General features: G+C 41.1%; 1 protein-coding gene across 1 annotated transcript in view; it reads left to right on the forward strand.

Annotated features, from left to right (window-relative positions):
* Positions 1-18736, forward strand: part of LOC100083243 (aryl hydrocarbon receptor-like) — a 149998-nt gene that overhangs the window by 103213 nt on the left and 28049 nt on the right. The window contains exon 4 of the mRNA XM_007660989.4: positions 12030-12119. Within this exon, the coding sequence (XP_007659179.2) occupies positions 12030-12119 (90 nt within the window). The remainder of the gene's footprint in view (positions 1-12029; positions 12120-18736) is intronic.

Here is an 18736-nt window from a genome sequence, read left to right on the forward strand (position 1 = left end):
TGCAACCAGTCTCCTTTCAAGTCCTTAAGTTTTGGCCTATACAGGTCACTGCTAGAGGCCTTTGATACATTCAGATAAGATGCTAATTTGAATGGATTTTCTGTTGCAAGAGGACTTGAAACCAGATGCTGGAAAATTACAAGCAGCAGAGAAAGCACTTAGCTTTTCACCACATTCAGAGCCATCTGTGCAAAACATAAAGGCCAGTGCAAATAAAATCTAAATCCCAAGTTGGAAGGGTAGACTCTTGTCCCAAGCTGCAGGGCCCTTATGAATAGTCTCCTGGCTAATTTTCAAAGGCACATTTGAGACTGGGTAACAATAGTGCTTAGTTTCACCTTACTTGGCAGGGGTGTGAGGTGAGCCTTTTCAAATAGATGCTGTTGGCTCTAATTTCTGTGCCAAAGTGCACTCTTGCATCTCTTTGATTCCCACCACATCACCCTGGAGCACTTTAGATTGGAATCCCAATGGGCCTTGATGCCATGCATATACAGGAGTTAGTGGCCCAAGGGCTCTTATTTCATGACCCAAAATTGAATGAGGCAAAATTCCAATTTCAAAAAGAAATTGACATAAAAGCAAGCAAAGGCATGAATAAGTGGACAGAGGGGGGCCCCCCAAACACAAGCAGTTGTGGCTGTTAGGATTATGCATTCTTTTTTTTTATTAATTCAGTGCCAAAAATAGGTTCCCAACCATCTTGGGACACCTAAAGCTCAGGGGCAAGTGGAGAGCATTTAAGTAGTCAGGGTGTGGAAAGTAGGGTGGGGGGGAGATGCCCTGCCTGGTTCCCTACCGTCTAGAGAGAACTTTAATGCTTAACATGTTGAGAGCTTTAATGCTTCCCACTTCAGTGCCCTGCATACAGTAAGCCCTCAGTAAATACGATTGACTGACTAAAATGGTTTATTGAACAGAAAGTATTGTAAGATCTCCATGTGTCTTACAGCCCGTCTCTGAGGCGGCATCTTAGCCACACTCTGAGTAGAGTTGTTAACAGATAAGGGGGTTAAAAGGGAAAAGCAAGTCTAATCCAGGAGCTGCCAGGCAAAAAAAGGTTGGTTTAGAAAGAGGGGATTTCCCCTAAATTTTTCCCTGAAAATCCTGCTTTTGCCTAATCACCTAATTCATCTTAACTTGCTGATAAATATGACAGATGCTCACAAATGACGAAAATTTAGGAACACATCATGGTCTAATGGATAGTAAGCGCTCAATGAATGAATGAATGAATGAATAATGGTCTTCTTCTGCATCCAAAGTGCCACCACACTGGTCTCAACATGGGTCACATCCCAGCAAACTACTGCATCATCCGCCTCACAGATCTCCTACCCTCAATATCTCTCTTCTCTCTCCGTACTCTGTTCTACTTTATAGATCTTTTTCTAAATTATCTTAATGGTTATTCATTCCTCTCTGCATCAAGCCGGAACTCCTGACTGTTGGTTTCAAGGCACTCCATCAACTCTGCCCCTCCTCCCCGCCCCTCTTTTTATGATATGTGTTGAGGGCTCACTATCTGCCAGGTGCTGCACTAAGGCGCTAGGGTAGATATAAGTTTATCAAGTTGGACACAGTCCATGTCCCACAAGTGGCTTGCAGTCAACCCCCATTTTATAAATGAGGTAACTGAGGTACAGAGAAGTGAAATGACTTGCCCAAGGTTACACAGCCTAAGAGTGGCAGAGCCAGGATTAGAACCCAGTTCCTTCTGATCTAGGATCAGATCTAGTATGGGTCTGAAAGGCCCATACTTTATCCATTAGGTCACGCTGCTTCTCCAAAATTCTGTTCTCCTCCAAAAATCGGACAAGGAAGTCAGCCTTTAGTCTCTAGTTTTGCTTGAATTTCTCCATTAAAATCCAGTAGGTTGGAGTCTTATGGTCTTTGCAATGGAAAACTGTAAGATTCTTCCTAATCCGCATGACTTGCAGAAATTTGGTTTGTGGTTTGCCTTTTTTTTAGTATATTTGCATGTCTTTTCAGCCAAAATTCTTCAGTGTTTAGTTCAGTGATTATAAATTTCTGAGATACTGTGGCACATAACCTCGAGGCATTTAGCCTTTCCGTGCCTCTCTATTCCTATGTCTTTCTGTAGATAAAAAAGAAAAGATACCTGGCCTACTTATCTTTACCCATCTCGCACTTTACCCAGCTCTCCAGTTTCAGTTCTCTCAAGGCTTCCTATTCACTCCCCCTCATTCTCGTCTCTCTCAGTGCCAGTCTCTTGCTCTTGTCCTTCCTTCTGCGTGTCCTCTGCCAATTCACTCCTTTTCCCTCTTTGAATCCCTTCAAAAATTCCATCTCTTTCAGGGGGCCTCCCCGATTAACCTTTCAAATCCTTACCCTGTTTCTCCGCTTACTGTCCCTTCAGCCCTTCTGCATCTCCTTGGGGAACTCATCCCCCATCAGTGCAATTTATTTAAATCCTATTGCTTCCTTCAACCTGTAATTTACTTTAGTCACTGTCTCTCCCACCCCACTGTAAAGTTCAAGGTTCATGCCTACTAAGTCTCCAATTCTCCCAAGTACTCAGTGTAGTGCTCTGCACAGAGCTAGTATTAAATAAATACTGTTGTTTGATTAGGGTTAGGAATCAGGAGTCAGGAGATTTAAATCCTAATCCCAGTCTACTATTTACATGCTCTCTGACTATGAACAAGTCACTTAATCTCTGGACTTCCAGTGTCCTCATCTATAAAGTGGGGATAAAATGCCTGTTTTCCAGGACTGCCTGATGTTGCAGCGTCACACAGTGGAGAGAGCATGGGCCTCCGAGTCAGAAGGTCTTGGGTTCTAATCCAGATCCACCATTTGTCGGCTTTGTAACCTTGGGCAAGTTACTTCACTTCTCTGTGCCTCAGTTACCTTATCTGTAAAATGGGGATTAGGATTGTGAGCCCCATGTGCGACAGAGGACTGTGTCCAACCTGTTATGCTGCATCTTTTCCAGTGCTTAGTATGGTCCCTGGCAGATAGTAAGTGCTTAATAAATACCACTATTATCATTATTATTATTATCATTATTATCTACTCAGTGTTAATTACTGATTTTAGTACATAAGTAAACCTATAATAAATATAATAATAATATCTGCTTAGTTTAGTGTGTAATAAATCTTTAGAATAAGTGAATTGTCATAGTTCTGATTGAGTGATACTTGGTGGGTCAGTTTTAGAAACAAGGGAGTATTTTCTGATGGAGTTGTGCAGTTTCACTGGAGGATAGTTTGAGAGTTTCTAGATTTTAAAAAACAATATAGATGTGCTGGTTTGCAGTGAAGTAAAAAAGAGTGCTGGGTCCAGGTCAGCTACAAGGAAGAACCACTGTGAGAGGTAAATATTTGAGCACCTTAAGCATTCCATTGTGGGCAGGGAATGTGTCTGTTGTTACATTGTACTCTCCCAAATGCTTTGTAGAGTGCTTCGCATGCAGTAAGCAGTCAACAAATATGATCAAATAAATGAATGAACAAACATTCCAACCACAGCCCATTAATTTAAGTAGAAAACAATCTAATGTGAAATCTGTGACCTCGTCCTCTAGACTGTAAACTCAGTCTCTAGACTGTAAAGTCACTGTAGGCAGGGAACACGTGTACTAATTCTATTATATTGTTATGTTGTACTCTCCCAAGTGTTTAGTATAGTGCTCTGCATATAATAAGCACTCAATAAGTACAATGTGCAATGCTTTGCACCACAGTAAGCACTCAAATATGACTGATTGTCCAATTGTTGTTATTGGCCAAATCATCCCCTCCATTTCCATGGTAGTGAATATTCCATTATGCCAGCAACAAGGTATCTGTATATCAGAGAAGTTAATGAGTGTTGGAGAAATCATCCAAAAACTGTAACTCACTTGTTTCCGCTTCAGGACCAAAAGAGCTAAAGGTATGTGTAAGTAGATACACCTCAGTACATACAACGTATGGTTTTAGAATCATTGGAGTTTCTGCAATTCATATTTTGCTTAGAGTGTACTTTTCCTCCTCCTTCTGCATTATTTTCTCTAAAATTATGACTTTTCCTTTCTTTAAGCCTATTTCCTTAGTGCTAGTGAAATTAAACTTTAAAGTTTCTCATTTCTCATTGTAGGTAGTCTCTGAATGCAGCAGGCATGAGAGAGAGGAAGTGTTGCCTCGTGGCAGGAGCAGTGGAATGGGAGTCAGAAAATCTTGCTTTAGTCCCAGCTCTGCCACTTTCTTGCTAATGATCATGGGCAAGTTACTTAACCTCTCTGTGCCACAGTTTCCTAATCTATAAAATGTAGAAAAAATACCTGTTCTTCCTTACTCTTAGACTGATCCCTATGTGGGGCAGATTCATTGTCTGATCAGATTATCTTGTCTTGACCCCTATTCTTGGCACATAGTAAGGGCTCAATAAATACCATTATTATTGAGAAGCAGTATGGCTCAGTGGAAAGAACCCTGGTTTAGGAGTCAGAGGTCATGGGTTCTAATCCCGACTCCGCCACCTGTCAGCTCTGTGACTTTGGGCAAGTCCCTTCACTTCTCAGAGCCTCAGTCACCTCATCTGTAAAATGGAGATTAAGACTATGAGTCTCATGTGGGACACCCTGATTACCCTGTATCTACCCCAACACTTAGAACAGTGCTTGGCACATACTAAGTTCTTAACAAATACCAACATTATTATTATTATTACTACTAATAATATGTTGGTACTTGGTACTTGGTATGTTTGTTCCAGTATTATTATTATTATTATGTTGGAGCAAACATACCAAGTCCTATTTTAGAACTGGGATGATTGTAAATCATTCCTATCATAGAATGCACAGTGGCATCTCCACTTCTAATAACTTGGATCCCTCAGAAAGGTTTGGCTATTGTAGCGGTATCATAGATTCAGTACCTACTTGTAACTAGGGGTTCAGCATTTTGAAAATGCTGTTCTCCTCCAAAAATCAGTCGGGGAAGACAGCCTTTGATCTCTGGTTTTGTTTGCATTTATTAAAACCCTGTAGTTTGGAACCTTATGGACTTGGCAGTAGAAAAATGTAATATTCTTCCTAATCTGCATAACGTGGAGAGATTTGGTTGGTGGTTTTTCTTTTTTTAGTATATTTGCTTGTTTTTTCAGCTGAAATTCCTCAGTGTTTATTTCCCCTGTTCTGTTGCTTATAAATGACCGAGATTCTGTGGCAAAGAGCCCTACGATTTTTAGTCTCCCGTTGTCTCTCTGTTCCTATGTCTTTCTGTGGGTAAAAAAGAAAAGATATCTGCCATTAGAAGACATCTAGTTATTCAGAGATTTCATTTAAAAAGTGCTCTGAAATGTTTTATCAGTTGGCAATATATATAAACTACCAATTCCCTTATTGGTAGCCTTATTAAATCACATCTCCTCCAAGAAGCCTTCCCCAGTTAGGCCCTCTTTTCCCTGGCTCCCTCTCCCTTCTGGTTCATCTACACACTTGGATCTGTGACCCTTGGGCATTTGATATTTGCCCCACCGTCGATCCTATAGAATTTATGAATGCATCTAAAAATTATATTTTTCAAATTATTTATATTAATGTCTGTCTTCCCCTCTAGACTGTAGCTCACTATGGGTAGGGTACATGTCTACCAGCTCTGTGGTGTACTCTTCTAAGTGCTTAGTAAGTGTTCTGCACACAGTAAACACTCAATACCAATGATGATAAAAATAATAATTTAGGCACTTACTATGTGCCAGGTACTTTATTAAGCACTGAGGTGGATTCAAGCACATCAGGTTGGACCCAGACCCTGTCCCATATGGGGCTCTCAGTCTCAATCCCCATTTTACAGATGAGGGAACTGAAGCACAGAGGAAGAGAAGTGACTTACCCAAGGTCACACAGCAGACAATTGGCAGAGCCGGGATTAGAACCCATGACCTTTTGACCCCAGGGCCGAGCTCTATTCACTTCACCATGATGATGATGATGATGATGATGAATTTCCACTTACCTTTATGTGATTTCTAAAATGTAAAATATTTTTTATATTTTGGAATATGCCCATTTTTCTTCACAATAAATCCTTCCTAGCACCGAGGCTAGACTATTAAACACACTAATCCCGGCTCAGCCACTTGTCAGCTTGGACATGTCAATTAAGTTCTCTGTGCCTCAGTTACATCATCTGTAAAATGGGGGTTAATACTGTGAGCCCTACATGGGACAGCCTGATTGCCTTGTGTCTACCCCAGCACTTAGAACGATGCTTGGTACATAGTAAGCGTTTAACAGATGCCATCATCATCATTATTATTATTATTATTACTCTCCCCAAGTGCTTAGTACAGTGCTTTGCACACAGTAAGCACTAAAAAAATACCATTGATGGATTGATGGAGGTTTCTTTTCTTTTTTCTTCCAATTGCTAACTTAAAGGCAGATTAATTTTTCCACTTGTGTGAATGAAATCTCTTCATTTTGCATCAGACTTTTAGAGATGGGTATTTAAAGCTGATTATTTCTTGGCTTTCTTCTGAACCAGTTTGCAAATCATTTGCATTATTCCCTAACACGTGCTGCAGTGAAATTTCTGTTTACTGTGTCTTCCAAAAGAGAGTCGAAGGAACAAAATAACTATTACTTAACTGTAATCATCTCCACCCTAGAATGGCTCCAGGACCCTTTGGGTCATGAGATACCTGGGGCTGGTCCAGACCCCCAGGGGCCACTAGAAAGAGGACTGTCTCCCTCCCACCCCTTCTACCTCTCTGCTTTGCTCAAGCCCAAACCTGCATCCACAAAATTGGATTGAAAACAAACTGGCCTATGGAACTTGGAGGCATATAAAGATTCTTTTTCTATAAACAGCTTTCTCCATTCTTCTCTGTGCATCCAAGAGCCCTTTCTTCCTATTTCTTCCTATTCTATCTCTTATTCAGAGCTCGTTGAATACCTTTAATATTGCAGGTTTAGCTATCTTTTTATGTAGAATTAAATTTGCCTGTTTCGAGTTAGTGCATCTATTTAATAAATAACCTAGGCAAGAAAAACTTTTATTTTTCAAAGACCAACTATGTAATAACTCTTAAATATGGAGTACTTTTTGGAGACACATGGAGTAATATAAAGATCAAAACTAGTTTCCATAAAATAGTATCCAGAGGTCGGAATATCTGAATGTTGACACACTTGGGTGCAGGAATCAGTTTAGAGCACATGGCATACAAAAGACAATTCTTGAAACAGTGGGTAAAATGAGTTATTAATTGAAGCCAACTCAGCTTTGAGTGGAGTGAAGGCGTTTGATTTATTTTGGCACTAATGCGGAGAGTAAAGGTCCCTCCTTTTATAAAAACAGCATAGAGAAGCTAAAAGCATATTGTTTAGCAACAGAGCAACCCATTGCATGTCTCGCAGCAATATTTTTTTTAACTTGGCATTTTTTAACACAAGAACAAAGCAATCATTAGTCGCTTAAAATGTTTACTAGAAACCACATTCTCTTGGAAGAGTTGTGATTTATCCCCCTAAAGAAATTACTTGGAGACTGCAAATGGAATTTTAATGAGTAATCCAACTAAGTGTTATGTAAGAATAAATTTTCCACCTGAGAAATTGATTTTCTTTCTGAAGAGTACACATACTGATGGACCGCAGTTTCAATCCACAAGCAGTATGATTTTTCATTATTTGAGAAGTATGGGTTAAAGGGGTAAATAGTTATTAAATTGAAAGTTTGACTCTTCCCCCCAAAAAGGAAGTGTGGTCTAGACAGAAGAGCATGGGCCTAGAAGTTGAGATATCTGGATTCTAGTCCTAGTTCCACCACGTGGCTTCCGGGTGACCTTTGGCATGTCACTTTACCACTCTGGGCTTCAGTATCCTCTTATGTAAAAGTGGGATAAAATACCTGTCCCCCCTCTTCTTAAGCTGTGAACCCCAGGCGAGACAGGGATTGTGTCTGATTCGATTTCGTATGTACTCCAGCACATAACGCAGTGCTTGGCACTTAATAAAAAAATAATAATAATAATCGAGAAAGGAATAAAGTGATCTCTTGTGTGAGTGGATGAACCTACTGAAGGTGCTAGAGTAACGGTGAACTTTCTGAAGGTGAACTTGGGTATATGGATCGCCAAGATTCTGCCCCAACAGGCAGGCAGTCATCAAGAAATTGGACACTTCCAGGTAGGCAGCAAATGTGGCTCAAAGCAAATGGCTAGAGATGAGATGCTTACCTGCAGCAAAGCAATTTACTTATGCCACCTTGCAGCATCTCCTGACTCAACAAAAGAGCAATTTACAGAAACCTGTGTTGTGACAGGAAAATCAAGTTACAAAATTAACTCTGGAAACTGCCTGTCAGATAGGGCCAGATTAACTGTCCTGTGAGATCGGGACTATTCGATTTTATGGGCCCTGTAGACAATTCTAGAAGCAGCGTGGCTTAGTGGAAAGGGCATGGACTTGGGAGTCAGAGGTTGTGGGTTCTAATCCCAGCTCCACCACTTGACAGCTGTGTGTCTTTAGACAAGTCGCTTAACTTCTCTGTGCCTCAGTTACCTCATCTGTAAAATGGGGATTAAGACTGTGAGCCCCAACTGGGACAATCTGATAACCTTGTATCTATAACAGCATTAGAACACTGCTTGGTACATAGTGAGTGCTTAACAAATACCATCATTATTATTATTATTATTTTCCCAAATTTCCAACAAAATAATGAACATTCTGCATTAAGACTATTTACGCTATCCTAAATTTGCCTTTTATTCAACCTAAAATCATTCTGTGACTACATTTCAACCTATAATTATAAGAAGGGAGTTGTTTTAATGAAATATGCTGCTAAAATAGATTTGTTCTACCCCCAAACCGTGGATTGATATATAAATATATTTCCATTTATATAGTGATAGATTTATTTTTCCTGGGCCCTTTTTGCCTGAGGTGCTGGTGTACATCCACTAAAACTCCTGAATTAATCCAAACAAGTAGACTGCTGGCTGGACTCCAAAAGGAAGGAATCAAAAAAAGATACAGACCTCCACCAAACTAAGAATTTTGCAACAAAATTTATAGGACTTTGTACATGCTGACACAAGGACTTTGAAGAATTCCCTCATTATAGACTAGGAAATAATCCTGGAGAGATGGAAACAGCATTTCAATTTTCTCGATGTGGTCAGGGATCACGTAACCAACTCTGTTAATATTGTACTCTTCTAAGTACTTTGTATACTGCTCTGCACACAGTAAGTTCTCAAAAAAATATGTTTGATTCTTATCACACCAACTACTAGGGAGTATGAGTCACGGCAAGACAGAAAACTTTCCAACATGCAAAGACACAACACTTGCCCCAACTATTGAGGAAGTCATCATCATAATCAGTGGTATTTATGTGCTCACTGTGTGCAGAACTCTCTTTACACTACAGCAGAGTTGATAGAGAGTCATGAAAAGTGAAAAGCACCTGAATCCCATGACATACCATCTGACATCTAGAGATAGGAGGGTACATAAACACTTGCCAAATTATTTCTCAACCTATGGAACACTGAGGAAATGCCACAGGTTCTCAGAGATGCCATTGTCGTGCAGATTACTGTCAGATTATGGCCAGCTTGATCCAAGCCAGAATTCCTCTGGACTAGCTAAGGAAGACTATTTTGGGCCCCTTTAGGACTTCAGGCTACCACATGTCAGGTGGACATTATCTTTAAAGCAAATCAGATACAGGAAAAGTGCAAGAACTTTACAAAAGTATGGCCACTTAAGTATTCATTCATTCAGTAGTATTTATTAAGCGCTTACTATGTGCAGAGCACTGTACTAAGTGCTTGGAATGTACAAATCAGTAACAGATAGAGACAGTCCCTGCCCTTTGACGGGCTTACAGTCTAATCGGGGAAGACGGATAGACAACAATGGCAATAAATAGAATCGAGGGGAAGAACATCTCATTAAAACAATAGCAAATAAATAGAATCAAGGTGATGTACATCTCATTAACAAAATAAATAGGGTAATGAAGATATATACAGTTGAGCGGACGAGTACAGCGCTGAGGGGATGGGACGGGAGAAGGGGAGGAGCAGAGGGAAAGGGGGAAGAAGAGGGCTTAGCTGCGGAGAGGCGAAGGGGGTGGTAGAGGGAGCAGAGGGAAAAGGGGAGCTCAGTCTGGGAAGACCTCTTGGGGGAGGTGAGCTTTAAGTAGGGTTTTGAAGGAGAGGATGCAGTTCCAACTGCTGCCATGACCCTGGATATCCGGTGATAGAGAATGATCCCTGTCTAGAGGACCTGCACATCATCATCGTCATCATCATCCTTGTTAATTTTTTTATGATGGTATTTGTTAAGCACTTACTATGTGCCAAGCACTGTTCTAAGCACTGGCATAGATACAAGGTAATCAGGTTGTCCCAATTGGGGCTCACAGTCTTAAACCTCATTTTATAGATGAGGTAACTGACGCAGAGAGAAGCTGTGACTTGCCCAAAGTTGAATGGCAATTGTATGCAGAATACCAAATTAGGCACTTGGGAACATAGAGAAGTAAAAGACCCAAGAAGAATCAATCGGTCAATCAATTAATCATATTTATTGAGCTCTTACCGCATCCAGAGCACTGTACTAAGTGCTTGGGAGAATACAATCTAAAAGAGTTGGTAGACAAATTCCTTGCCCACAATGAGCAAGACAAAGATCAAGAAACCTGTGATATGACTGGGGGAGAGAGCAAACATAAATTGCAAATATACATGGATCAAAAAGTAAAAGCATAGATACAGATGTTAAAAATGAAAGTAGACAGATTAAATAGACCAATATTCAGATGAGTCCTAAGACATCTACTGAAGTGGCATGGAGCATGGGGATTAGTTAAGGAATGCTTGGAAGAGCTGACTTTTCCAGAGGGTTATGAAGTTAGGCAGGGGTAAGTGAGAGAGTGAAGAGAATTAAGAGAGAATATTATTATTTATTTATTTATGAACATATGTTATTTCAATGTATTTATTTACATTTATTTATATTAATGTCTGTCTCATGGTCAGGGAATGTGTCTATTGTTATACTCTACCAAGTGCTTAGTACAGTGCTCTGTACACAGTAAGAACTCAATAAATGTGATTGACAGACTGACTGAGTAGTAAAGATATTGACTGAGTGTCCACTGGGTGCAATATACTAATCTAAGTGGGAAAGAACAATAGAAGCAAAAAACAAACATGTTACCCGCCCACAAGGAGTTCATACTCTCACAAGGGAGACGGATTTAAAAATATTTTCAAGTAATAATAATAATAATGAAGATGGTATTTGTTAAGTACTTACTATGTGCCAAGCACTGCTCTAAGGCTAGGGTACATACAGAGTTATCAGGTTGTCCCAGGTGGGGCTCACAGTTTTAATCCCCATTTTACAGGTGAGGTAACTGGGACACAGGGAAGTTAAGTGGCTTGCCCAAGGTCACACAGAAGACAAGTAGTGGTGCTGGGATGAGAACCCACGTCCTCTGATTCTCAAGCCCGTGCTCTTTCCACTAACTCACGCTGCTTCTCTTCCTTTTTAGGGAAATAAAAATGAATAAAATAATTGTACAGTTGAGTTTGCGTATGTGCTGAAGGAGAGTGAGAATAAAAATATCAGTGCTAGAGGCAGCTGATGGGTTGATGAACCTCGTTAGAAGGTTGTTAGGAAACAATTCATGCAATCTGTCTCCTCATCCAGGGGATGGAAGGAGAAAGGGATTTTGGGTTTCACAGAGGGAGAGAAAGAGACACGGACACACACAAAATTGTTTGGGGCATCTAGGATCAGAGAAATTCCTGATGGCCGGGCCATTTCTCATTACCCTTTCTGTTTCTCCTCTTCTCCTTCTTTCCTCATTTGCTTTTGTTACTTCCCTGTCTGGCTCATCCACTGCTCTACCTTCCACACGGTCAAAAGAAGAAACTGCTCTTCGGTAGAGGGAGGGAGAAGGTGGGATGAAAGATAGTTTTACAACCATGCCAATAGGCAGTAGACCTTTATTGACATTTTTCTTTTCATCTTGCCCGTTCAGGCTCTCAATGGATTCGTCATCGCTATCACGGCGGATGGATATGTTTTCTATGTCTCTCCAACGGTTCAGGACTATCTGGGATTTCATCAGGTGAGTCGTCCTTTTAAGTTGGAGTTGATATGATTTTGTTATTCCAATTTAGAGGTGGCAGCTGTCCCTAACGAGGTGTTGGTGCTGATGACTAACACTGAGATTTTCATTCTCTTAACAATGTGGTAACTGTTAGCTGATGTACTTAGATTAGAATAGTGTAAACAAATGGTAAGTTTACCATGTCTCCAAAGTAGCTGCAAAAGCAACTTTTTTTCCCAAATGCGGTAACAGAATGGCTTCAACCAGTTGGCTGTTAAAGAGGAAAAGGACATAGCATTTTCTGTTCTTGTTTGCTCTAGAGAACCTGAAAGCAACTTAATCTAGACTGTAAACTCATTGTCTCTGGCCTGTAAACTCGTCGTGGGCAGGAACATGACTACCAACTCTATTAATTCATTCAGTAGTATTTATTGAGTGCTTACTATGTGCAGAGTACTTTCCTAATCTCTAGGGAGAGTACTGTACAACAATAAACAGGAACGTTCCCTGTCCACAACTATCTTACTCTCCCAAGCGCTTAATACAGTGCTCTGCACCTAGTAAGTGTTCAGTGAATACATCGATGCTGATGATGCTAATAAAGCAGAACTGCATAGTAGTTAGAGCACGGGCCTGGGAGTCAGAAGATTATGAGTTCTAATCCCAGCTTCCCCACCCACATTCTTGAGGATACATCCTGATAGGACTGATTATCATAATCATCATAATAATTATAATTATGGCATTTGTTAAGAGCTTACTATGTGCCAGGCACTGTACTAAGTGCTGGGGTGGAAACAAGAAAATCAGTTTGGACACAGTCCCTTCACTTCTCTGTGCCTTAGTTACCTCATTTGTACAATGGGGATTGAGCCTCTGAGCCCCATGTAGGACAGGAACTGTGTCCAAACTGATTTGCTTGTTTCCACCCCAGCACTTAGTACACTGCCTGGCACAGAGTAAGCTCTTAACAAATGCCATAATTATAATTATTATGATGATTATGATAATCAGTCCTATCAGGATGTATCCTCAAGAATGCGTGGTGGGGAATGTGTCTGTTACATTGTACAGTCACATTCAATGCTTGGTTCAGTTCTCTGCACATAAGTGCTTAATAAATACAGTTGATTGATTAGACAACTTGTTGATGGGGAAACTGGTTGGGAAGAAAACTTGGGTGCCACAATGGAAGGTTGGCAGTCAGGGATAGGGAGGGGCTGGGGCCTTAATGGCAACTTTGAGACTAGACTATTACTCAGAACTTTCCCCTTTTCGCCCCCTGATTAAACAGCTGGCATTTCTCTTTCCACTTCTTGATCAGATTTACATTACAGAGTTGTTAGACGGCTGAGTTCATTCATCCTAATAAAGTAAACATTGGCATCATTCTTTTTGGAAAAGAACCCTTCAGATTCCTTTTCAAATCCAAAATTGATGTTTGCTTTCATCTTCTATTTGGGGAAAAAAGTAATAGAAACTGTTCCTGGTTTATATCGCTGCCTCAATTAGGCTCTTAAGACAAAACCCCCACTGACATATTGAATATGTTATTAGGCACAGTACTGCTTACCTTTGGAGAGGAAAAATTGAGTATATTAATATCTATTGTGCATTGTACTCAAGCGCTTAATACAATGCTCTGCACAGGGTAAGCACTCAATAACAATGATAATGGTATTTGTTAACTGCTTTCTATATGCCAGGCACTAAGTGCTGGGATAGAGACAAGATAATCGGCTGGACACAGTCCCTGTCCCACTAAGGGCTCAGAGTCTTAATTCCCATTTTACAGATGAGGGAACTGAGGCACAGAGAAGTTAAGTAACTTGCCCAAGGTTAAACAACAGACAAGTGGCAGAGGCAGCTTTAGAACCCAGGTCCTTCTGTCTCCCAGGCCAGTACTCTATCACCTAGGCCACGAAGCCATGGATTGATTATGCAGGGATGAGAGAGTATGAGTGGTGTTGTGCAGGCCACCAGCACTAGAATCAGTTCCTTTGTGTAGGTTCTTGTCGGAAGTGTGTTTGCCAGATTCGAGGCTGGTCCATTGTTTTTGACGGGAGACTCCATCATCATCAGCTTTGCTGCCCTACGTACCAACAATATGCATGGTTTAAAAGCCAATCCTTGCCCACAGACTTACTCTATAATACTGAACATTTCAATTAGTGGTTCTTGGTAAGATTATTCAGAACAGCCTAACCCTCAGTTGTTCCCCTCCCCCTTATTCCTTGTACCTCCTGTCCCCCTCACTTCTTTCTCCAGTACAGTAAAGAGAGGAAATCCCCACCATTTAACATTTTACCTCTTCCTTCACCCATTGTTGTTTCTGCAGGGGATGGAGCCTGGGCAGAGTGATGAGCAAGGGAATGACAGTTTGGGGAGGGGATGAAATATTGGAGTGTCCGTTGGTCCCTGGTCTGGGCTAGAAGATGAGTATGTCTTAGCCCACTATTCTGGCATGGGCCTAAAATACTAGCCCTTGCTGACTCCCCGGACAGACATGGAATCCTAGAGTTAGAAGGAATGTCAAGGGATGTTCTGGTCCAGCCCTCTGCCACTGGTTACATAAATGATTAAAACACCCAGGACAGATGGTTTCCTGGGTTTTTCCCTAAAGATCGCCAAGGATAGAACCTCTTCAATCTGCCTTGATAGGGAGTTGTTCCTTTTGCCCAACAGAAATCTGTAGTTTGAATTTAAGACCACTTCTTATTCAGTCTTCCGTGAGCACAGAAAGTAAATTCATCAGCACTCCCCCAATTTAAAAAAAAAATTGTACACTTGAAGGTAGTTATGAAATCACTCCCTAACGCTCTTCCCAGACTAAACAACTCCAATTCCTGTCAATCTTTCTCCTGAGGCTTGTCTCCCCTCCTTTTAATTATTTTTGTCAATTTTCTTTGATCCCACTCTAGTTTCTACAAGTGGTTTTTCAAATACAAGACCCAAAACTGGCATAGTTCTCCTCTAAGACTGTGTCCAACCTGATTACCTTGTATCTATCCCAGTGCTTAGAACAGTGCCTGGCACATAGTAAGTGTTTAACAAATACCCTCATCATTATTATTATTATCATTATTACATGTTGCCTGCTTACTCGGTAACTTTGATTTCTTTTTCATATTATTATTATTGTCAATAATAATAATAATAATAATAGTAATAGTAATGGTATTTGTTTAGTGCTTATTATGTGCCAAGCACTGTTCTAAACAAACACTGGGGTAGATGCAAGGTTATTAGTTTGGACACAATCCATGCCCCACATGGGGCTCACCGTCTAAGTAGGAGGGATTGGGGTTTAATCCTTATTTTATAGATGAGGAAACTGAAGCATATAGAAGTTAAGTGACTTGCCCAAGGTCACACAGCAGACATGTGGCAGAGGTGGCTTTAGAACCCAGGTTCTTGATTTTCTCCACTAGGCTGTGCTGCTTCATCTTGCAAAGCATGCCTCACAAGAAGAGTAATGTCACAGTGTGGATAGTTGATAGTTCACCTACTTTAAAGGTGAAAGATTGAGCCCGATGCTCCCTGTCCATGTTGGCTTTTTCAAATTTCTATCTTCCTCCTTAAAACCTCTGTCCCTCTGCAGTCCCCAGCCCTGGCCCTTAATGACCCTTCCATCTATTCCATTGAGAAGCAGCGTGGCCTAGGAAAAAAAGCATGTGCCTGTGAATCAGAGGATCTAGGTTCTAATTCTCGCTCAGCCACTTTTCTGCTGCTTGACCTCTGGCAAGTCACCTAACTTCTCTGGTCCTCAGTTGCCTCATCTATAAAAGTGGCATTAGATGTGAGCCCCATGTGGGACATGGACTGTGTCCAACCTGACTATATTATATCTATTCCAGTGCTTAATACAGTGCCTGGAACAAAGTACTTAAAAAGTACTATCAAAAAAAATTTCACAAAATTGAAACAATCAAGTATGATCTCCTTAGACTCTCCCCTGTACTACTCCTGTCCCAACAGCTTCCTGCCCCAATTCAACTGTCCCATTCTTCTCAGCAGTATTTCAGGAGTATCAAGTATTTTTCCTATCCACAATTTATTTTACTATCTCCCCAACTATTCTGTAAACTCCTTAAGACTGGGAATCATATATAACTCTATTGTATTCTATGCTCCCAAGTGCTTAATGCAGTGCTTTACATATAATAAGCACTCAATAAATACCATTGATTGATTGAAGAGATCACCCACCTCTTCTTTAAATCTACACCCTCCCTAAACCCCCAGCCCCATCCTTTCATACCTTACTAAAACATTTGTCCCCTTCCTTCTTCCCTCTCTGATCTCCATCTTCAACTGCTCACTCTCCAATGGCTCGTCCACCCTGCTTTTGAACATGCCCATGTATCTCCTAGCCTAAAAAACCCCTCCCTTGATCCCTTGGCACCCTTCATTGATCACCCTATCTCCCCCTTACTAGTCCTTCGCAAACTTCTTGATCAAGTTTTCTACACCCATTTCTTCCACTTCCTCTCCTCCAGTTCTCTCCTTTACTAAGTGCAGTCTGCCTTTCCCACTCCATTGAAGCTACCCTCTCCAAAGTTATGAATGACCTGCTTCTTGCCAAATCCAATACACTTTATTCCATCCTAATCCTCCTAGACCTCTCAGTTGCCTTTGACACTGTGGATCACCCACTTCTGAAACACTGTAGTATTTTTCTTTCACTGGCACTCTCCTCTCCTGGTTCTACTCCTATCTCTGGCCTCTCCTCAGTCTCCCTCATAGGCTCCTTCTCTTCCTCCCATTCCCTCCCTGTGGGGGTCCCTCAAGTCTCGGATCTGGGTCCCCTTCTATTCTTCACTATTTACACCCACTCTATTGGAGCACTCATTCGCTCGCATGGCTTCAACTGCCAATCTCTGCATGGGTGATTCCCAAATCTACCTCTCCAACCTGACCTCCCTCCTCTCTACAGTCTCAAATTTTCTCTTGCCTTCAGGATGTCTCTATTTGGATGTTCCACAGGCACTTCAGACTTAACATATCAATACCAAAGCTCCTTATCTTCCCACCCAAACTCTCTCCTCCCCACAACTCTCCTATCACTGTAGACAACATCACCAGTCTCCTTTCTCACAAGCCCACCGCTGTGACAATATCCTTGACTCTTCTCTTTCATTCAGTGGACATAGTCAGCTTTTCATCAAGTTCTGTCAGTTCTATTTTAGTTCCATTTCTGCAATTATTCCTTTCAGTCAGTCAGTCAATGGTATTTATTGAGCATTTGCTGTGTGCAGAGCATTGTACAAAGCACTTGGGAGAATACAACAGAGTCAGTAGACATGTTTCCTGCCCACAAGGAGCTTATAGTCTAGAGGAGAAAATCATCATGGTTTAGGCATTTATCACATCCCACCTCTACTCCTGCATCAGTCTCCTCACTGAGCTCCCTGCCTCCAGCCTCTCCCCCCTCCAGTTTATTCTTTACTCTGCTGCCCAGATCACTTCTGTAAAAAATCATCCTGCACACAACTCCCCATTCCTCAAAAACCTCCAGTGATTGCCCATCCATCTTCACGTCAAGCAGAAACTTTCCCACCATTGGCACTAAAGAACTCAATCATCTAGCTCTCTGCCTCCTACCTAACATCATTCCTCTCCCAGTTCAACCCAACTCACACATTTCTCTCTCCTAACACCAACCTACATACTGTGCCTTGATCTAATCTGTGTTGCCATTGGCCCCTTGCTCACATCCTCCCTCCTGCCTGGAACACCCTCTTCCCTCCCCCTTCCCCTCACTGCATTTCAGTCAAACCACCACTCACCCCATGCTCAAAGTCCTCCCCACCCTGTAGACCCTCCCTTCTGCATCACCTGTGCATTTGGGATTTTCCTCCATTAAGCACTTTAATACTCACAACTCCCCCAGCACTTATGTACCTATCCTTATACTCTACTGCTTCTGATATCTGTAGTTTAATGTCTCATTCCCCCAGAAGATTCTAAGCCCTTTGAGGATAGGGATTGTATATACTAACTCTATTGTATTGTAGCCTCCTAAACCTTAGAAATAGTGGTGTCCACATAGTAAGCACTCAGAAAATACCACTGACATTGATTGGTTAATTGGATTTCAATTGAAGAGATTTCAACCCAGGACTGTGAGTAACAGTGGCAAATATGTATGTTTATCAGTGAGCCCAGTTTTCCCAGGACCTAAGTTTACTGCCTAGGAATAAATTAGACATTTTGGGAGAAGTATTAACTTTTAAATCAGTAGGGGGCCATTTGGTTCATTGACGCAGTGTAAGCATAATATGTACAGCAATGTACTGAAAGATCCCCTGATGGTCTGAAAGATTGATCACTCCTCCCAAGGGAGATATTTTAGATGCTGGGATAATCTGGTACATCATCATCATCAGTGAATTAACTGCGTTGTTGTTATTTAATTGTTTATGATTTATCTTTTGATAGAAAATGGGAAAAAAATCAAAAGAGAATCTGATTTAAGCATGACACATTTGTATTAAGTTTTTATTAATAATAATAATAATAATTGTGGTATTTGTTGAGCGCTTACTATATGGCAAGTCCTGTGCTAAGTGCTGGGGCAGATACGACATTATCAGGTCAGTCAATGTCTCTCGTTCATATGGGACTCACAGTCT

The sequence above is a fragment of the Ornithorhynchus anatinus genome, chromosome 7, assembly GCF_004115215.2.
Source record: "Ornithorhynchus anatinus isolate Pmale09 chromosome 7, mOrnAna1.pri.v4, whole genome shotgun sequence".
Classification (NCBI taxonomy): Eukaryota; Metazoa; Chordata; class Mammalia; order Monotremata; family Ornithorhynchidae; genus Ornithorhynchus; species Ornithorhynchus anatinus.